Below are 23,266 nucleotides of genomic sequence, written 5' to 3' on the forward strand. Positions count from 1 at the left end.
AATTTGTCTTAAAAAAATGTCCTGAAAGTTGCACAGGACGGCCTCACCCCCTGATGATACCACAGTAATTTAGCAAATGAATCGCTTTATTATACATGTCCCCTGATGTAACTGCCGATCTGCCCTGTCTACAGCATGTGGGGATAATAGCCTTGGCTTACCTAGTTCACCAGTCTGTTTATTGTCAGTGGAATTGGCTGGATTTGAAGTTAACGTAGAACAGAGTTCTGCACTTTGCTCATATTTACTTAAACGTTTAACAAACTGCACTATAGTTTATTGTTTAAAAGTTGGTCTAAATAAAAGACGAAAAAAGCCATCTTTCAATGCACCAAGGAATTACATAACCAAGTAATATATTATCACGCAATGATTTACTTATAAATTCTCTTTGTTTACTGCCAATGAGCACTTCAATGAAATACTTGAGTTTGTTATTTCTTTAAAGTACACCGTACAGACCAATGTTGAACCAATCACATGGAGACAGGTCAGCCTCTGGTGTCTGTGGTGGTCACTGCCATATGATCTGAAATATTTACTATTTCACTAACTGATGCTGGAAGCTGTAATGACAATGCATGTCATGAATGCAATGTATGTGCTTAATAGCCAAAATGTTATAGTCATCTGTGTATCTTACACTTCTAATCTACAGCCAATTATTTTGTAATTTACCTGTTCTGTGATAATCTATGGAATATTGAGACTTTTTGCTTTTTTATTTGTAAATTCATGAACTGGATCTTTTTGTTATTTTTCCTATGAAGCTGCATTACACAAACTGACTTTATCATATGTTTAAGGTGTTTCTTTCTGTACTAATTGTTTCCACAAGTAAGACTATACATATGAATTTACCTTTTAATTAAGATGAGCAGTCGTATATCGTAAGCCGATTGTCATCTCAACACCATATATTGTTTTTGCTCTACTTAACGGTACTGCAGTTCATAATGTCCTGTCATTATTAGATATTCCACTCACTTGCTCAGTCTGTCTGTACTCAATGTATGGTTCCTGTTCACTTTCACTCTCTCCCCCTTAATTGAATTAGTGAAGGAAAATGATCCTGGATATATGAAGGATCACCTTGTAACTAAATGTTATCTTTTCCAGGATCAGTGCAAAAACCAAAGCTGAAGCTTTCTTGATCTGGCCAGTTGCCCGGTCTTTGTTTGCAGCTAGACTCGGGGGATGCAACATGACCTCCGCTGTGGTGGATGGTGGTGGATCAGCGGGGAACTATGTCAGCAATGGGGTGGAAAATCCAGACCAGGTGAGGAGAGCGTGGGAAAGTTGGGAGGGAAGGAAGGAAAAAAGTTTACCTACTACTTCCAGTCTAGTGATGGCTTGTAGACGATTCTAGTGTTTGGACTTCTCAAGAAAGCACCAGGTTATTTATCTTCAGCTCTGAGACCTTTGTGAAACTTTTCTTTATATATTTGTGAATTTGATCACTAGTCCTTCTCTAAAACGCTGCTTGTACTTTTAGGATTACCAGTACTTTTTACGCAGTTTGTGTTTGTGCGTTATGTTGCCTTCTTGAATGAGAGCTTTCATTCATAAATATTTGTTGTTTATAACACATTCATTGGCAGTTCATTTGCGCTGAACAGTAAGTGTGGATGACCTCACCCACATTACCGCTTATGGTGCATTCAGTGTACACAAAAATACAAACAAATAAAACTAATGTGTTGTGTGGGCACATTCTCTATAGGGTAGTAATGATCCCCATTCTGAGGTGCTACGTTGCATTGGAACATACCTCACACCCGCAGACACATGAAAAGCTACCTATAAAATAAAGCTGTGTTCTCCATCAAAAGATTTGTTTTGTCTTGGCATACAATTCATGAAGCTTTTTAGGATTTAGGCAATAAAAGATAGATCATTTTAAGAGCATTGAACTTTTATCCCTCAGTCATTCAAAAAGCCGATAGATTAGCCATAGCAGTGAACTATATACTATTTATTATTTTAATAAATGTTCAGTGAGGCAACTGCAATTTTTTTTAAAGGAAACAAATATCCTTGTTTTTTTCAAAATAAAACTTAAGCATGACTAAACACCAAAATTAAAATTGTCAACCATGGAGGTAAAATACATTGTTCTGTGTTAATGTGACATTCCCCTGCAGCTCTGTTTGTATATTACCTTCCCACTCCACTACAAATGGCTGCAACTCCTCCCACTTCTTTAGGATAGTGACCTGATAGGATCTCATATTGGTCCAAAAAGTGGAATCAACCAATTGCACAGTGTATTTCTGATCAGCAAGTTTGTCAAGCCGTCATTCAAACTCTGCCTGCTCAGTTAGAGAAGGACCTCCCATCTAACATGGAAACCCGCCGCCGAGGAGTGAACATGAGTATGGTGGACATTAGTAGGAACTCCCCAATGAATTCATGTGTATTATTCAACTCTGTAATACACAGCCTTTGATATGTATGTTAATGTTACATAGCGACTTTACCTGCTTTCCATAGACCAAGTAGTTCCCAGTTCTGAAAATTTCTAGAATACTTGCTAAGACTATTGAATTAAACACTACAGAGAAATGGAAATATCTTTCTTTCAACAGCAAACGCAGCCATAATAAATGTAAATAACTTTATTTAAATTTAAAATTAACAAATGCTTTACGGCAATGTTATTTTTAAGTATCTATATGACTACACATAAGAGGGTTTCTTTCTCTGGTGTTTTATATGCCAACGTTTTTCATATTTGTTATTGTTTCATTAGTGCATGGTTTCAACATGAAAAAAATAAATACAAATAAAAATTAAACAATATATATATATACAGTTGTATGCAAAAGGTTTGCATGTTTCACTGAAAGTTACAACCTCATTCAACCTGCATATTAAAAACATAATCATATTTCTGCACACTTAATGTTTACTTGCCGAATTTAACAGATGGGAAAAACAAAACTGTAAATGTGGCATGTGCATACGTTTGAGCACCAGGTCAGCCATTACTTAGCAACATCTTCTTTGGCAGGTATGAGTCTATAGGGGGAATTCAATTGGCCGCGTTACTTGAAAAGTAAGTACCGTTATTACGGTAGTTTTAATGCCGGCTTTTTGCTCGAAAGCCAGGTTACTATTACCGTAATAACGGTAATACGTTTAACGCGGCAGTACCTCGGGGGGATTTGAATTCCCCCCTACGTATTCTTTATTGAGAAACATTTCCCACTCTTCTAGCACAGAATTATCCTTGTTGCTTGCACTGCACTGCTTGAGATCTCCTGACAGATTTACAATAATATTTAATTCTTCTGTGAAGACCATTCCAAAACCATAGTCTTTCATTCCTGAACATATTTATGAAACAACTGATTTTGAGGTTTAGTTTGGATCGTTGTTTAGTTGCAATATCTAACCTCTGGGGCATTACATTCTAGGACTTGTAGATACTAATTGCCTTTCTTTCTCCCTCCCAGACAATATTTCCTGTGCCAGACAACCCCAGAGTATCAGTGATCCACCCCCATGCTTATCAGATGGCGAGGTGCTATTTTCTGCAAATGCTTCACCTGTATTTCTTTAAATGTATCTAGCCCATCTAATTTTGTCACCATAAAAAAATAAGCAAATATTAACTGGAAGGGTGTCCAAACATTTGCAAATGCCACATTCACAGTTTTGTCTTATTTTATTTTGTCAGTCTGTTTAAATTCAGCAAATAAATAGTAACTATACATTAAAGTGTTGATTTATATTGATTTAGTTATTTATTAATGTGTTTTTTTATTACATAAATCACCCTGGTTACCTGTAGGAAGCCACATGGAGTTCTTGATTTTTACTTACTGTATTTCTTCAAGTTGCTATTGATGATTTACAGTTTCAGCTAATTACCATGGCAACCACAGTCACATGAAATGTAATGTAGTGAGCAGATAGGCTTTGGTGTGCTCCTGTTTTCAGCATGCACATTCATAGCACTATAAGCCCTCCTCCCTCTGCCTTCATGTGAGCCCAGTATATGAGAGATATGGGCCAGGTTGTGCTAAGCAAGTGCAGGTCATTGTTTGATCATCAGAAATTGATAACACTTCTATATAAAAACAAAGACTCTGAACAGACTTGGAGAAAGCAAATAAATATTTTTCATGTAATTGTTTGGTTCTTGCAGGAAGATGTTCAGATAATGGAGTACCCTGCTGTCATTGTGGAACCAGTTCCCAGTGCCCGGCTGGAGCAGGGGTACGCTGCCCAGATTCTGGTCTACGATGATGAGACCTTCATGATGCAAGATGTAGCCGAGGAACAAGAGATTGAGACTGAAGTCGTGGAGATAGGTGGGTTTCGCCTATATTACAGCAGTGAAATACTACACATGCAAGTCACATTAAGCTAGACAATGGCCCAGACAAGAACAATTCTTTATTCACTAATGAAACCAAGTAATTTATACAAAGGAACATGAGCCCAAAGACATCTATGTCTAAAACAAACCACACTCGTATGATTCAAAATAATAAATATTTTCTTATTACATATGCACAGCATGGTTAAGGCCTGAAACATTTACAGTTGTTCCCCCTAGTTTGAATGGAAAACATGTATAATTCTTTGATAAGCAAAATAAAGGAACCATTTTGCTACTAGCCCTAATAAATACACCTATAGTAATCTCTCCCAAAAAATTATTAATATAAAGTTATTTAATTTTAGTAGCATTGAAAGTGGTTAATATTTGCAAGTTACTCATTAGAAATCATGGCATAACTGAGTTTCTATTGATTTGTTTGCTGAAAGTTCTCCTATGTTTTCTGCTGTACTTAGTGGGTGGGAGCTGCACAGGGCTGACCACACTACTGTAGTAGTGTCTTTCTATTGCCTGCTTTGGCACTACCACCTACACGGATATTTACTAACTTGTTGTTGCTATCTGTGAAGACACTTCTAGGCTGTAGGTAAGTCAATTAATTAGCAAATATAATGACTAGTACATATACACTCAGGGCCTGATTTATTAACAAAACCGAAACATACACCAAAGAACACAATTCATGTTCGCACGTAGAGGACACACTACGATTTGAAGAGTGGAAGGGGAAGGGGCGTATGCACGTAGGCAATATACAGTAAGGGCGTGCCAAGGTCGAACGCACACAGCAGCGTCTTTTTCGAGCTTTGGGCATCTCTGAGGTACATTTTTTTCTGTCGTATCACTTGCACCAGCTACAGGTCAGATGTAAGTGCCGAGTGATAGTGATGATGGTTGCATTTGCATGCTAGACAATGTGTTTGCTATCAAGAGCAATTGTAAAAATTCATGTTATGTATAACTTGCTGATAAATATATACGATTTTTCATTAATGACTATATTATTAACAGGTGACAATAATTGAATATGCAGAGTGTACCTACACCCATACTCAACAATAGACGTTTCTTCAGATCCGCTTCTAGTTGAATATGGACGTGCATAGGCCTGACTTAGGTGTGCTTTTTTTTCTTTTCTTTTAATAAATGCACAATAGATTAATTTTGCGTACCTTAATTAATCAGGCCCTCGATGTCCACTTTATTAGTTACACCTGCTCTTTTCAGCAAATATCCAATCAGCCAATCATGTGGCAGCAACTCATTGCATAAAAGCATGCAGACATGGTCAGGAGGTTCAGTTGTTGTTCAAACCAAACCCCACAATGGAAAAAAATTTGGACTTTGACCGTGGAATGATTGTTGGTGCCAGACAGGGTGGTTTGAGTATCTCAGAAACTTCTGATCTCTTGGGGTATTCACGCACCACAGTTTCTACAGTTTACAGAGAATGGTGTGCAAAATTAAAATCATCCAGTGAGCGTCAGTTCTGTGGGCGAAAACAGCTTGTTAATAAGAGGAGTCAGAGGAGAATGGCCAGACTGGTACAAGCTGCCAGCGAAGTGTCAGTAACTCAAATAACCATGTGTTACAACAGAGGTATGCAGAAGAGCATCTCTGAACACACAGCATGTTGTAGCCAAGAGCAGGAAGCTGAGGCTACAGTTGTTGACCAAAACTGGATTGTTGAAGATTGGAAAAATGTCACCTGGTCTGACGAATCTCAATTTATGCTGTGACATGCAGAATTTAGGGTCAGAATTTGGCTTAAACAACATGAAGCCATGAATCCATCCTGCCTTGTGTCAACAGTACAGGCTTGTGATGGTGTAATGGTGTGGGGAATGTTTTCTTGGCACACATAAAGCACCTTAATACCATTGAGCATTGTTTAAATGCCTACATGAGTATTGTTGCTAAGCATGTGCACCCCTATGGCCACAGTCTTCTAATGGCTACTTTCAGGCGGATAACGTGCCATGTCACAAAGCGCCTATCATCTTAAACTGGTTTCACGAACATGACAATGAGTTCAGTGTACTCCAGTGTCCTCCACAGTCTATTTAATAGAGTGTCTTTGGGGTATGGTGGAAAGGAAGATGTGCAGCCGACACATCTGCAGCAATTGTGTGATGCTATTATATCAATATGGACCAGACTCTCTAAAGAATATTTCCATTACCATGTTGAATCCATGTCAGAATTCAGGGGCTATCCTACCCAGTACTAGAAAGGGGTACCTAATAAAGTGGTCACTGGGTGTATTTTGATGTGTATCTTACAAGATTGGGATAAACCCTCTTTTCATGTCTGGGAGAACCCTTCAACATTTTTTTCAATTACATTTTTATTGGTTTTAAACAGGGTAGAAGTGTTACAGGAAATAAAAAGGAGAGGGGAGAGGGAAAAGTCAACATAAAGGAATACAGCAGATAATATAGTAGCACAAGATACCTTCTGATACCAGAATGCTTAATAATTTTAACTGAAACTGACTACATTTTCCATACAGATGAGTGATAGATAATATAGAGATGTACAGAAAGTTATAACAAACCATGTTACAATACAAGGGGTGCAAATTTGTTTATTTTGCACATAAGTTAAATACTGGCTGTTTTTTCATGTAGTACCGACATGATAGCTTTATTTTTACACTGAAATTTAAAGTTGATCTAGGACATGCCCTAACCAAACTATAAATCTGCCCCCACATTTTAAATTTAACTCCTTCTCGAATGCAACATGGTTTTGCCGAGGTGCAAAGTTACTCATTGTTTTGCTCTCTTTAATGACTCAGGCCTGCTGTGTAGAATGTGCTCTTATGTATATAGGGTTTATTAGCGTTGAGCTTCTCTTTGGAACATTAAAGAGAACGTGTTGCTATGTTTTCTGATGCCATTTTGTTAGGTGAACGGGGTTGAAGAAGGAGCCTTTCTTTTCTTTGCTAAATCATAATGCACAAATTACTATGTTGTAAAGACAGAAAACAGAGTCTAGTGACTTGTTGTCCTGTAAAGGAAAATATTGAAACTCCCAAAAATTTGATCTGTCAAAATGAAGGATTTGTAACATTAACTTATTGCCAATTTGTTTTGTTTTCTCTGGCCTGATATGTTAAAGTGGTGACTGACATGAAAGATTCAAGGACATGTCAAGGTCATTCGCATTACCCGATCATGTTCACAGGACATGGGATGAGATTCAGAAAATATAAGATGACTTAAAAGAAGAGATCACAATGTTTTTTGTTTTTTTGTAGTTTTTTACATAGTTGTTAGGGTACTTAAGCAGTGAATTCTTGATGACCCTACAAGTATTGGTAGATCTCACGTTTAGCAGTAAATAAGATGTTGGTGGCCCCGTTGGTAATCGTTAAAACGATTACCACAATTCCGACACCGAGAAGGCCTACAAATAAAAACCGAATTTAGGAAAAAACTATTTCAATATAAATAGACTTGCCTGAAAACCGCGCCGGCACATCTCCGATGGCACCAGCATGTTGACCGCAACTTATTTTTAATGAAGAGCTCTCCGGCACTACATTTTGACGTCATCGCGATTTCTATTAATGTTCATTTAAAGCAACAATGTCGGGTTATGTGTTTAAACACTTAACCTGCGGGGTCCCGACATTGCCGCTTTAAATGAACATTAATAGAAGTCGCGATGACGTCAAAATGTAGTGCCGGAGAGCTCTTCTTTCGGGATAAGTTGCGGTCAACAAGCCGGTGCCATCGGAGATGTGCAGCGGCGGTTTTCAGGTAAGTCTATTTATATTGAAATCATTTTTTTCTAAATTCGGTTTTTATTTATAGGTCTTCTTGGTGTCGGAATTTTCAGGATCGAAAAACCGTACCCATCCCGGTGGCCCTAGCTGGTCACATTTGGGCATTGCATGTTAGTCATAAAGGCGCACATACAAACTGCAATTTTGACAGGTTGTTTTCCCAGCTGGATGGAACTGTGTGTGACCAGCTTTAATCAATCCTTGGATTTTTGTCCCATCCAGTTACAGAGAGGCAGGGAGCTGCTTGTATTCACTGACACACAGGAGGCAGAGAAGGGTTGAAAACTATCTACAATGAACACAGATGACAAGCTTAGGATACATAAAAATGGACAATTTCAATGTGTTTTATTAATGTTTGTTAAATTGCATATAAACCACAATGTATTTATTTAATATACCGGTACATTTTAGATTTGTTTACAAGTGCATTTTTTTAGACATATCTGTGAGACAACAGGAAGTTCTCTTGTTCAAGCCAAACGCACTGTCACGACTGAGTATAGCGTACCTGCTATCGTTGCCACTACTCAAAGGAAGGCGCAGAGTCTAACATGCCCCTGGTGTTCACCAGGGACCCCCGCAAGGAGGTATGGACTTAGCTGCAGGAAACACGCAGGTCGCAGTCCTTCCACGAGTCAGATAGCGAGGCACGAGAGGAGTTGTCAGACAGGCCGGTTCGGCAACGTTGCGGGCAAGGCAGGTACACGAGGAGAATTCAAAGGGGTAGTGAGGCAAGCCGGGTTAGTAGCGTTCTGGTAGCGTAGTACAGAAGGGAGATCCAAAAGGGTAGTCAAGGCAATCCGGGTCACAAGGGTCACAGGCAAAACTGCAAATAATCTGGAGACAGGCAAAAGGTCAAGAGACAACAATCACAGGAACACTGGAACGCTGGAGGACAGGAAAGGACCTGCAACTCTGGCACAGAAGGTGGGATCCAGAGAGGCTTAAATAGTGCTGCTAGCCAATGAGCCTCAGCGCCTGTAGTGCTTGTCAAACATTAGCGCCGTAGCGCTACCTACATGCAGCGTCCCGTTGCCTAGCAACGGGAACGCTTCCTAACCTGTGGCCGAGCGGAGGCGGAAGTTGCCTAGCAGCCAGACGCGCTTATGCGGAAGAACAGGCGGCCGCCGAGCGGCGCCTGACACGCACGTGATAATGCAGATGTGAACTCTTCTTTACCACATTGCGTTTGGTGCTGTCCCATTGAGATAAATGTAGGTGTGTAAGTAGCCTCATTACACTGGAAGCACACAGTATATGATAATGGTTTAGGGCCTGATTCATTAAGGAACTTAGGCAAGTTGATATTTGTACACTGAAATGTAAAGTTGATATTTGTGTGCTACATGAAAAAACAACCAGAATTTAACTTATGTGCAAAATAATAAACTAATTTGCACCCCTTGCATTGCAACATGGTTTTGTCCAGGAAACTTAAGTAAGAAAACTTACTCAGTTACTTGCCTAAGTTCCTTAATGAATCAGGTCCTTAGTATTTGAAAAAAATAAAAAAAAACCCCTATAAACTATGTGGGTAATAACTAGCTCACATGAGATCTTTTATACATTGGTTTTCACATAGATCTTTAGATCATCCCTTTCAGTTAGAGGAAAGGCACTGAAGTTATCACACATACCTCCTGACTGTCCCTATTGTGGAGGGACATCCCGGTTTAAGGGGTGGGGCTTAATGGGAAAGTGGGTGGATTTTTGTCCAAATTTGCCCATTTGTGTGCAGAGTTTGGTCATAACCAGGTGGGGGCGGGGCTTATCTTGTCCCACTTTCGAGACGCTGAATGTTTGACTCTATGCGTAATGTAATCTATTAGGGTTTGTTTTTGTATACAAATCTCTTTTTAAAGTTTCTTCTGCTTGATTCAAATGAAACCTAGTTTTAAACCAGCAAACTGTCATAGTTAGAAAGAGAAGTATAATTATCCTGAACTATGTACTTTCCATTCATACGAAATACCAGGGCTTTCATTTAAGTCCAATTGTCTTATCATTCTGTGAGTAGAAAAATTATATTTTGGATATTACCGAAAAAAACAAGCATCTTAATTTAGAGCAATACATAATATATGTTATGACATACATAGTAATCTGAATGCCACATGTTTAAAGCGGCTGTCACTCTTATCAGCAACACTCTACCTCTGTCTTATCACTGTGAGCATTGCAAGGACAAAAATACACAGAGAAGGCCCAAGTAGTAGAGTTCCTATTGTGTTTGCTAGGATATGGGAGAAAATCTATTTTTTCTTTTATCAAATAAAATTATAAGGAACACTTTCTTTTCCTATATATTGTTCCAAATATTTTAAATGTTATGTTTTGCTGTTGTGTCATTTTTAGGGTAGTGAAATTCTCCAAGCATTAGATGACCTGTCCCCATGTTCCACTAAACACACAGTTTTGGGGGAGGGAGCATTTTATTTGGACCACCATGCTCTTCTTCCAGCCCACACGGCAGGTGTAGTCTGTCTGGAAGCAATTAAAGCACAGTCTCAAAGCTAAACTTATAAGGCTAGTTGGGCTGTCGGAGTAAAGAAATGACTCCAGGGGGTAAATGTTTCAAGCAGCAAGTTTTCGGTGGGTTCGAAAACTGGAGATGTTACCTATAGCAACCAATCAGATTCTAGCTATCATATTGTAGAATGTACTAAATAAATAACAGCTAGAATCTGATTGGCTGTTATAGGAAACAGCTATACTTTTCAAACCCGCGTGAAACACGCAGCTTGGTACATTTACCTTCCCTCCCCCCTTCCGATTTGGATTCCTCTATACCTCACCGCTCTCCTGCTGTGCAGATAGGTGAAGCCTGTCTGGGAGAGAGTGTAGCGTGTAAATATTCTTTACTGAACACACATGGCTCTGAGAGAATTAAACATGAAAAAGGAACATAAACTGAAAATAATTTAATGCATGCTGGTGGCGTGAAGTTCTCTATGCATACAAAATAGAACAGAAACTGAGAATGACATCTTGCATAAAGAGGATACAATGTAAAGGATAGTTGAATATGCAGTTGCCAATAAGTTGTCTGTAGAAGCTGTAAATGTATTAAACATAAAATCTACTAAACTTGTAAAGCGGATGGACCTGTGAACCAATTCGTTACCAGGGAAGTGGTTTGAAACATTTACCTTGTTTCTTATTGTTTGTCTCCCAGTCTGAATTCCTGAACCAGCCAATTACCTTCACCGTCACCGTCACTGTCACTGTATGATTTATTTAGTGCTGGACGTCCTAATGATCAGGGGAGGAGGGGAGGGTATACCAGAAGCTTTTTTTTTTTTTTTTTCCTGATAAGGATTGTTCGACTGAGGGTGGTGGGAAGGGTGTGTATTATGTTCAATTAAAATATATTGATATAAATTATGTTTGTGCTTATTCTTAACTTTTGTAGATAAAACAGACAGTGGTTTTACGGAACCTTTGACTGCAATGCAGGGACAACAGGGAAAACAAATATGAAAGAGGCCCGGTGCTGGGTTTGCGTCTTATTTACAGCAATGGTGAATAGGAAGATTATTGGTGCTTCATTATCGAGTGCTCCTATTGATACAGGGCATTGGTAAATAAAAATAAAATAAATCACACTCGCACACAAAACAATAAATTTAAGCAATAGACATTTATGCCCCTCCACCCTCCTTATCTAAGCAGCCCCAAACCTCAACACCCTGTGATGATTATCACTATACCAGGAAAACTAGCTGTGTTGGGTCCTCCTCTGTATTTACAATCCGCTCCCTTACTGGTCAGAGCAGAACTGCAGAGGAGAAAGTGCCCCCAAAATGACGACTCCCTGAAGTTACCAGCCCTGCACGGAAAAGTGCAGAGGCTCCTTTAGGTATGCCCTTCTCCCCAGGGTAATATATGAACGGGATCCCCGAAGCAGCAACCTTGACACTCCTTTGGTGCCTTCTAAATTAACAAAGGGGTCCATAAGATCACTGTCCATTTTACATAAACAGTAAGTTAGAAATAATCACAATCACAGCTATTACATAAATAAATATTACTTGAGCTAAATAGACTTCCCCCTCTGCACTTGTTCCAAAGTATATATTACAAATGTGAGAAAAAATATCTTCTGTCCTTTTTATCTGATGTTGTCTACCTCAGACTGGGCTCCCAACCCCAATGGGTAGAAGTAAAAGAACCCCATAAAAAACTTGAAATAAAACATCTGAGAAGTAAAAGATAAATGCAGTTGTGCATAGTATAGAACAACAACAGTGTTCCCAATCAAGGGCACTCCATGAAATATAGCAGATTTGTAGTCATATGTGGTATGCAGCTGCACAGTCTATGGAATAGAACCTTTCACAGATCAATGCCACACCACTGAAGTTAGTAGTAGGGTAATTGGACAGCGTAAAACAATGCTGCTTAACCATGTTGCTTCTGAGATGCATTTCGGGGACCTCCCCTTCAAGACAGCAGGCAACATAGAACCATAGCAGGTGAGCTGGGGCTGGTTGAGCGCAGATATATTACAACTGCTCTCGGCTGAAACTTGGAGCTGGGCAGGGAAGATGCAAGCAAGTTGTAGTGATGACTTTACCTGGCTTCCTCATTTAAACAATAGTGCTGGGTCCTGACCCTATCTTTTGAATGCAAAGTTTTCATTACCATAATTGATCTCACTGTTGGGCTAGGTCAGTGATGGCTAACCTGTGACACTCCAGGTGTTGTGAAACTACAAGTCCCAGCATGCTTTGCCAGTGGATAACTAGCTGATAGCTGGCAAAGCATGCTGGGGCTTGTAGTTTAACAACACCTGGAGTGTCACAGGTTAGCCATCACTGGGCTAGGTACACACTGAAAATTTTTTCCACTAATGTGTTACCTCAAATGATTGTACCTAGGACTGGAAGTCCGATCAGTCTGACGATTCATGCATACACACTGACACAATTTACCTTCAGATCTGTGCTCTTCATCTGGTCCTCCAGTCTTCAGAGAATGACAGCACAATATTCATTCATTCATTATTGTCACATTGATTAAAACCACCTTGTTATAGCTATCCACATGTCCTAATGAATTTTGTGACTCTGAAATGAAACATTCTGTCTCTGAACAAACAAATGAATTATTCCGTCTACAGCGCACTCTACATTTATTCACCGGGACATTCATCGCTAGCATCGGCTGAAAAGAACACGACTCTGTAAACTCTGTGGAGATCAAGAGCATGAGTGCATACACACTACATGATCGGTTGGTGATTGGTCGGAAAATATTAAACAGTACGACCAACCAAATGAAACGATGATCAGCACTTTGGGATGACTAGATCATCGTGTCACTATACACACTCGCACAATATCAGACAAAACGGTCGGATGTCGGCTGATTGGAGGTTTTTCGTGCAATCATCGGGCCAGTGTGTACCTAGCCGAAGTCTGTACTTTATAAATTGATATTTGAGACTAATTTCTATTAATGGTGGCATTGTGTACTCATCCATAGCTTTTCATATCTAGTATGAAGAAGTCTGATTAAAATTCTGAATATTCTATATTTGTTTATATTTTAGATTTATTTACAATAGTGTACACCATTTATATGAACATATGTATATTTGTGAACCACATATTGGTTACCAATTTATTACATACAGTTTGTGCTTTGACATAAAGCTTTTCTTTGTCTATAAAATGTAAAGCGCAACATTTATTATAAGCATTTTCTTTTCTTTTTTATTTTAAAAAGTGTTCCAAATACTTGTAATGATAAGTTTTAATGTTATGGGCAGTGCTTCATGGGACTATAGTTACTCTGTTTGTGGTTGGTGCATGGATCAACTTGTATAAACAAGATATGCCAGTACTAATACTCCTGATACAAATGGAAGTGCAACTTGTGCGCAGCTAATGATACTTAGACATATTGATACACATACATTATTTTCTTGTAGTTTCCTCATATTTTTTTTTTTTTTATTTTTTTTTTTAGATCATTCTTGCTGTATACGTGTTGGTTTATGATTTCTTTTGAAACTTCAATATTTACACAAGACAATATTATTTGACTTGTTACAACCCTGGGGAGGTCCTTTTTTTGAAAAAAAAATAATTGTGTCCCTCCTATTTCCCACCAAGACTGTAATATGCCCAGTGTCACTGAATTCAAAGATCCAAAGCTAATGGCCACCCTGGGACTTTGAGTTCAGTGATGTCAGTATAATGATGTGGTGGAGCATCGGGTCCTGTATTCACCAGCACTATGCAAGAGGGGTTCCCCCAACAGCCAAAGCTATTACCAGTTTTGCAGCTTGTTACAGCTGCCAAGTGTATCTGTAACTCGAAATGATAGAAACCTAAGTGTTTACTTTCAAAAAACAACCTACTATTTAGTTTTTTGCCTTTGCACCATACTTACCAATTATCCTACATCATATTGTAATTCCAGGCTTGCCCCTTTAACAAGTGTTGAACTTCTGATGTCATAGACGTGCAAGAGCATAGGAACAACATTTGCACAGCATGTTGCAGCCGAAACACAGAAAGAGGGCTTTGTTCACAGCGGTAGCAGGTTATTGTAGAAGCTGTGTAGTTGTCACTCCATGAAACAGACTTGTAAAGTTTTTGCAGCCCATTTAAGACTTGACGTTTTTTATTTTTTTTACCCCAAAGAGCACTTTGTTAATAGGTATGACCTGGGGAATTTATTGATAAAATGTAACAGATAAAATGGTCCTTTAAATAATTCTAATGTGCATTGCTCAGTATTGTTTTATGCAATATAATTTGGACCAGTGAGTGACCTTTTAGCTCAATTGCCTCTGAGCCTTCATATGTGAAACATTGCTCCTTCTTGCGGTAATATCAGATTTGTTTGTTGTAGTTTGTGACATTTAAGATTAATAGTAAGGCGCTCATTGACTAGAAGTGTTGATAGTGGGGAATGTAGGTCTAATTTACCAATTGATATCAGTTCCTCCAAATATGGGTGCCAATCTATTAGTTTAACGTGTTTTATTCAACTTGTTTGCCTTGCACATAAAACAATACTATTAAAATCCTGACAATATCTAAATGACAAAGCCTTATATATCATAAAACAATCTGGCAATATCCAATGAACAATAGCTTGTAGAACATAAAACCACATAAAATCACTTGATATACATAAAAATACAGAAATTAAATTGTGCATAAGTAGTGGTCACATTCCTTGTTGAAGCAAATTTACATCAAAGAAAAGATATATAGGATTTTAATAGTATTGTTTTACTGTTGTCAGAGATGGCCTGTCATCATAGGGAAGTAGAACACTGATAATGATATATAATATAATATATATATATATATATATATATATATATATATATATATATATATATATATATATATATATATATATATATATAAATTATATTCCTGGACACAATTATAAGCATGGTAGGCAGTTCTAACTCTGCTGCTTAATCAGATACTGGTACTCTTTTGACACTATGCAACATTTTGTGAGTATTCTACAACCCACAAATTGAATTATGTCATTGTTTGTAGACCATTGTGATATACGTTTATTTTAAAAAGAATATGTACTTGCATTTTATAGCTATATGTCTGCAAGTAAATTGGTGAGAGGACCCATAGGCTTGGTATATTGCATATATGTAAAAACACAGTAATAGAAACAAAAACACCATCTTAGGAAAAACTGATCACTATCTTTAAGTGACAAATGGGAATATGGGATGGATGTGAAATGACAGAGTGCTGAGCTGCCTGTAAACACTAAAGAGCAACCAGTGGTGGAATTACTTCCACTTCAGGAATTGTGGCCCCTACGGGGCCAGAAGGTAAGCGGGGCCACTGCACTTAAGGCATAACCTAATACTTGTTCATGGGGAAAACGAAAATGTGTCATTTTTCTATGTGGTTAAAATCTCTAAAGTGGGCCCCGGTCTGCCGCATCTGAAAGGGGTGTGTCTAACGCTACTGAAATACTAGGTCATCCCCAACCCCTTACCCTAAAAACACCCTTGAATTACTACGTAATTACCAGTGTGCGGCACCTTCTCACCATGGTGAGTGGGGACATACCTCCCAAATTCCCTTCAATTAGAACAAATGTGCCAACCATGGGGCAGTCCAACTATCCTCAGTAAGAATTCAAAGAATACACGGGCTGTTAACTTGCAGCTAAGCACATAAGGTATAGTGTATTGTGGTATATGCAGCATGTAGAAAAATTTGCAAATGTGGTGCAAAATCAAATAACCCCCCCCCCCCCCCCCCCAAACTTGAAGCTATTCACATGTAAGTGGGGGGAGGTAGCTTTCTTTTCCATTCATGGAAAGAAAATACAAGACCATGAAACAAGACGCTCTTCTTTTACAAAATGTATTTCACAGTTGTTAAATTGATGTTAAAAGAAAAACATCTCTCACCTTTGAGAATATGATAGTTTAAATAAACAAATGTCCTGCACTATTGATGTACTGTTCAAAATAAGTAGGTTTGTCATTTAAGTATATAGGGGTTTAAGGACCACTCTGGGGGAGAGTTAAAGTTTGTGTGGGATTTCTTATACAGAAAACTCTGAACACCAAGGGGAAAAAATCCAGTAAATAATCGTTGTTGCTTAGTGACCATGATCAGAGTGCCTCTTTCTGCTATAGACAAGGTGCTGATGAGGACAGCGTTAAAACAGGGTTTTTTAAAAATGTCAGTAGAGTTTAGGAAAGGTGTTCAAAATTACAGAATAGCAATACCTTTATAAAGTATATACAAGGTCCAATACCTGTATGTATGATGCAAAAGCAATGTGACCACATGTAGCACATAGAGTAGGTTAACCCTCAGCACTCTTCCCATAGCAAGCAACATGTTGAGAACTTTTAGATATTTCCACCTTTAGTAGCGCTAACTTTGAGTTTTGTTCAGCTCATACTGTACATAGAATAGAATTAATTGTCCTCTATGGGGACGTAGACTGCAAAGAAATACAGAAAATCTTACTACAGTGTTCCATGGGTACATCTCCACAGATAGCAGAGATATAAAAAAATTCTGTACGTAGGCAGCCTAAAAATACAGAATTTTGTATTTAAACAGGCATTTTTGTTGCCATATATCTTAAGTTGAGAGTCCTTATCTGGCTAGTTCCTAAATTATTCAAAACTTTATAATCAGTATACATAATGTCAGACCTTTTAAAATGGGCTGAACCTGACCTGTGATATTACCAAGGCATTCAGTGAAATGGGTAGGTGGTTTTTAATATCCTCTTCATGTTACAGTAGCTGCTACTCTATTCCTTACTCTACAACCTTTAATCTGAGACATTAAAACAAAACAAGTTGCTTGTATGAGGCAACCTCCTATACAGGTGTGTTGTACCTACAATGACGCTATACATTTTTTTTTTAAATCATAGAATACTAGTGACATTACTCCTTATCCAATATACATGCGGGGAATTCCTTTATAACTTTCCAGAATTAAAGGGAAGAGATTCCCTTTAAAAGGTATTTTCACTTTTTTATGAAAATGCTGTTCATAAAACTTTACAAAAAGAATATAATTTCTCTGAGTAATTGAATTTAATAATATGAAACAGTATAAAGAGTGAACACTGTAATTCATAGAGCTTGAATGAATTGTCCCCCTAAAATAACATGGGAAATGGTAGCTATCTAACTTGACTTTACCAAATAAGAGGCTATATGAAACCTATTTTTTTTTAAATTTGTAATGTTTAAGTATATTTTATTGTTAAAGCCATTAATGGACCCTTCAATTCCCTTAACAATTAAGCTCCACATGTTTTTGTATTGCACTTCTCCAAAAAATAGTCCCTTCTCAAAGTCCGACCCATCTCTTAGATAAAACATTGACATAATCCACACATTTGTAAATAATTTGCGATACACTCAGACCATTTGAGCCCATGTGAGCAACAGCAGGTGAACTGGGTCTATTTTACATTCTGCAGCGGTTTGACTCTGGGTTTCTATAGATCTCAAAAGCAATAAGGGCAGGGGTGATTTTTAGTGGGGGGAGGAGGGTTATTATGCAGAACCGAACACTGGATTTATTTATTTATTTTTTAAATAAAAAAAAAAAAAAAATGCTGAAAAGAATATTAGAATTCAGGTTTTTAGAGACCCATTTTTATATTGCACATGGGCATAACTCCACTGTTCCCCTGTCCAAAATGGAACCAAGAATTACAGATGCCAATGGTGCACATACATTAGTTTATATTTAAGTGTAGGGACATACTGACCATAAGGCATAGAGAGTACCTTGCCAATAGCTTGCCCACTTGTTGATTGGCAACTTTTAGAAATGCTTGGTGTAGATATGCTTTTGAATAGTTAATTACCCCAAACGAGTTGCAAATGTGGCAGTTTTTACAAGACAATACACTTGTCACTAGCACTCTAGAACTCCTGAAACAATGGATGGCACGTGGGAGATACTGCTCTGCTTCAGAATGATTTACACCTCACCTATAGCATTCTATTTCGGATAGTATGATTTAATTATTAACTATAACGGTTTATGTCCCAAGTTATTACACTATCGCCCCATAAGTATTTTATATCAATATTTTATTGCTCTTAAACCCAATTCTAACACTTTATTTTCTGTTCACCTTCTGTTCTAAGAAGATTTCACTTTATTCCGCTATAATTCCCGTCCCACATAACGTATTAAATACATGGGGATATGGGAGATTTTGTGTAAATCATGCAATGTAGGATAAAGTATTCACCTTAGTGAGAGCTTGCAGGGGAGCATGAGGTACTGTCCGCATCTGTACATAACTAAGGACAGGGTGCATAATATAAATCAATAAGTAATGTATAGTGTGCATCATATGGCGGCGCCTTGTTAGTGCACAGTACTTGGAGGCACTATGGCTAATGTCCATGTGCAGAGTACGTCATTGTGTATGTGTTGTGTATCCGGAGGGGTGTGTGTACATATTAGTGAGGGGCCTTGCGGAAGGATCTCTCAGTGTACACCCAGTGTAGTGAGCGTGTAGCAGCTCTGTGCTTCCTGTAGGCTGCGGAAGGATCTTCCTGTCTCTCCTCCCCTTGTACACACGCACTGTGTGTGTCTGTATCCCCGCTTCCTCCTCTATGCTGCTGTGACTCAATGTGAAGCACAAGCTCCGGGATAAACATGGCGACTTCGCTGCATGAGGGACCGACCAACCAGCTCGATCTGCTCATCAGAGCCGGTAAAGCGATCTTTGGGCTTTGCATGCAATAGAGGGGAGGGAACCCGTGGCCCGGGGCAGCGCTAGTGAGCATGCACGGCCACCCCCGGCCCTGTGTGCAGGGCACTGGCTGAGGATGGAAGGGGTGGGATGCAGCTGCGCACGTTTTGCTTGCAGAGAGTGATGGAGGATGAGTTTGGGAGTAATCACCTTGGCTGGGCGCACTAGGGGCTGGGGAGGAGGGTGAGGACGTGTAGGCCGATGCGTGTGCTCTGCATGCAGGCAGCAGTGCTAGTGATCCGGGAACCAGGAAGTGTGTGAGCTTGTTGTCTCCTGCCACGCTGTCTGCCTGTGTCTCATAGCGGTTCCTGCTGGCTCAGTGTCAACAGAGAGGACTTCATGCTATGTGCATTGCTGATCACAGGCCACCTCTGCCGTTATCACATGGCAGCTACCATTGCACGGTGCCCATTACCCAAATACTTTCCACATTATTATTATTACTTGTTGCCGAGGGCATCTGTCTCTTGCAGGGCTGGACATCAGGGATGCTCTTTGCAATGGATCGATAGATCCCAGGGTATTGGTGTATAAATCTGGCCTTGATATGATAATATGTATATGTGTCCAGGTGCTGTGTACCTGGTCCAGCTGTCAGTCACTGGGGCAGCAGGACTACATGCAATTACATACTGTACATTTACAGGATTTATTTTGCAATTTTATGCATTTTTTAATGTAACCTTAAAAAAAACCGTTCATAGCGGAAGCGCAGAGATCAAACGGGCTGGAGTAGTAGAGTGATGGGCAGGTGCCTCCAGCCAATCCGCTCCCGGGGATGGTTCGAAATCCGAGCGGCAGCCTATGAGTGTAGGGCTTGGAGGCTGGGTTGTGGGCCAATGGGCGCTCAGGGCCGCTTTGATTGGCAGCGGGCTGTGAGCTCACAATGCGGATGGAATTGGAGGGAAGAGGAGAGATGTAAACACGGAAGTGAGGGGCGGGGCCTCGGCACCTGGGACACTGCAGCTGGGGAGACACGTGAAGGCTGCACAGGAGCTGTGTGTCAGTGCTGTCTGCCCTGTTGTGTATGAGCTGTTCTCTGGGCTCTATACAGCCGTCAATATTATATTATTGCATGTATTGTGGTTTATCTTGATTATTGTTGTTAAACACAACTGATATTTCCCATTAAAGTGTCTTGTAATTGTTTTAATGCATTCAAATGTATGTTTTTGTAACTTATTGAAGGGGCACTGTTTCTAAATACAAAACTTTGAGGTGTCAAATGTCATTTCTAATTGCATCTAGAATTGAGGAAATATCTGGCAGTGGACACTTAAGTAGTATAATTTGAATTACATGATATTTTATATTATACCTTTAATAAATGACAGTATTTTGATTACTAAAAATGTCTGGCTGTAATTTGATAGTTTTGTTGACTCCATGTTTGCAAGCATTAGACCACTTTGGAGGCCAGCAAATCCGTTCAGTGAGTGTGATTTGTCCTGCTCATACCCCACTTCTAAAATCTAATAAGTGTTGCAGATACGTCATATACGAATGACCCTTTGTAACAGTATTGGTTAATGAATATTGTTAACTTCACAGCTATCCACACATTTATTCATTTTATTACTGCATTATAAACCACATAATATGCTCTATCACAGTGTTGGCTAACCTGTGAAACTCCAGGTGTTGTGAAACTACAAGTCCCAGCATGCTTTGCCAAAATATAGCAGCTTATTGTTGAAAGGATCTGCTGGGACTTGTAGTTTCACAACATCTGGAGTGTCACAGGTTAGCCAACACTGCTCTATCAGTTTAGGAATTCATTACTTTGTTTCAAAATGTAATAGTGGCAACGTTGGAATTTGTATCACGTGATTGTATAATAAGAATCAGGATTGTCAGTCTTTGTTTCTTTTAGTGAGACAGTATAAAAGGAATACATTGCAAGTTATTGTGGGTCCTATTACGAGTGATCTGACAAAATTTGTAATGAAAAGCTCCTGGTGTCTTTAAAAAGGTGAAATAAATACACACTGCCTGTTAGTGATAGGCATGGACATTTCAGACCAGGGGAAGGGGGTAAATGTATCAAGCTGAGAGTTTTCCGTCCGGTTTGAAAAGCCAATCAGATTCTAGCTATCATTTATTTAGTACATTCTGCAAAATGACAGCTATAATCTGATTGGTTGCTATAGGCAACATCTCCACTTTTCAAACCCGCTAGAAAACTCTCGGCTTGATACATTTACCCCCAAGTGACCTGTGTGAAAGCATTTTATAAATATACAAAGCTTGCTGTACACAAGTGTATATTAACATTAAGCTGCAAGCAAGAACCTTACCTTTTGAATATGATTCATTTTCATATTTTTCTGTGATACCAGGAGCTTCACATTTCACATTAGGGGACTTATTGATTTGCAATGGAGTGACTTGTACATATATTTCTTTAATATGTGAACATAAATTCTACAAAGTGTTAATCCTAACACTCCTGTCACTTAGTCTATGCACAGTATAAATATAACTCACACTGTCCTGTCATGGAATTGGAGCAATGAACTCTGAAATGGCTTGAATGTGTGTGTATATATATATATATATGTATATGTGTATATATATATATATATATATATATATATATATATATATGTATGTATATATAATTTTTCATTGCATGGCTAACTGTATGAATATTTCTAAAGCATACTTAACTGGCAGTACAAAATGCTGTGGTTTTGGACAGTCTACAAGTGGAATTATCCCTTTGCCCTGAAGTTCTTTCCAGCTCTTATAAATTGCTAACATAGTATAACTATCCATTTCCACCTAGATAAGTGTAGTGTTTAAACAATCCATTTCATTGTAGTTACCCATTTCTGCAGGTTAAGTACTTCCTTCTCATTGTCATTCATATGTGTAATACAGCATTATGTAGGGTTAATTGTCTACCACAGCCCCAGGTTCTAGAATACCAGTAATCACAAACCGTTTCTTTTGCCATTTGAGTGTTTTGTTTATTTTTTTGTTTTTGTTTTTTTTTTAATACCCAATTTTTTTTATTAGAAGTTTATATCATGGTATATAAGCTTACAATGTAACATTTTTTATATCCTAAGCAAAATCTACCAAATCTAAATATGTGCGATACATTTATGAGTGCTTGATTTTTTTTTTTTTGATTTTTTTTTTATTACACTTTGAAATATAAGAATGGGAATATACCTGTTTGAAGTTTTGTTTAAAGGGACAATTTCATTTAAAATATAAAACAAATTTAAATAACTATTTTTTTATTTTTTTTTACTAGTAATTTCAGGCATGATGAAATCATGCTGTACTTTATGCAGGGAAACATACTCTCGATGTCTGACTTTATAAAGACACAGGTTTCCTGATTTGTCTTCAACATTAACTAGACAATGGCTTTTAATTAGTTATTACTGAAAAGGGCAAACAAGCTCATTATACTCTACTTTTTTTCCTGTTGCCGGTGGTCATAATGCACATCTTATACATGCTGAATGTGGAAATCTGCTTGTTAAAAATGAATTTTAACATGTGACTGTTAAGTCTAAGTACACACTCCAGAAAAGTCAGAATAGCATTGTCACTAATCGCACTGGGGATTATCACCTCATTGTCTGCTTCCAGGAATAAACTTGCAGTTCCTGCATCTGTCTTAAGGAGCAAAGTTCTGGTCACCATACAGACTTGGGGTAGGCTTTTAGTTTACAATAGACCATTATGTAGTGTTAGATGCTCATTCAAATTAGACATTTTAAAGTGCTATTGTATCCCATTACCAATAGTTTGTTTTGATGTCTTCCTCCCGTGAAACAGCGTACTAAATAACCTAGGTACTTGGAATAATTCACCATTGCATAATTAAGGCCATGTGT

General features: G+C 38.5%; 1 protein-coding gene across 5 annotated transcripts in view; it reads left to right on the forward strand.

Moving 5' to 3' along the window:
• ELF2 (E74 like ETS transcription factor 2) overlaps positions 1 to 23,266 on the forward strand; it is a 63,244-nt gene that overhangs the window by 22,825 nt on the left and 17,153 nt on the right. For 2 of the 5 annotated variants that reach the window (XM_075199738.1, XM_075199746.1), the window contains exons 2-3: positions 1,120 to 1,279; positions 4,154 to 4,319. In XM_075199738.1, coding sequence (XP_075055839.1) covers positions 1,205 to 1,279; positions 4,154 to 4,319 — 241 coding nt within the window. In that variant the 5' untranslated portion in view covers positions 1,120 to 1,204. Of the gene's footprint in view, positions 1 to 1,119; positions 1,280 to 4,153; positions 4,320 to 19,190; positions 19,371 to 20,388; positions 20,408 to 23,266 lie in introns of those variants that run through there. The other 3 variants (XM_075199752.1, XM_075199762.1, XM_075199772.1) reach the window with 3 other exon arrangements.

This window comes from Mixophyes fleayi, chromosome 1, assembly GCF_038048845.1.
Source record: "Mixophyes fleayi isolate aMixFle1 chromosome 1, aMixFle1.hap1, whole genome shotgun sequence".
Classification (NCBI taxonomy): Eukaryota; Metazoa; Chordata; class Amphibia; order Anura; family Limnodynastidae; genus Mixophyes; species Mixophyes fleayi.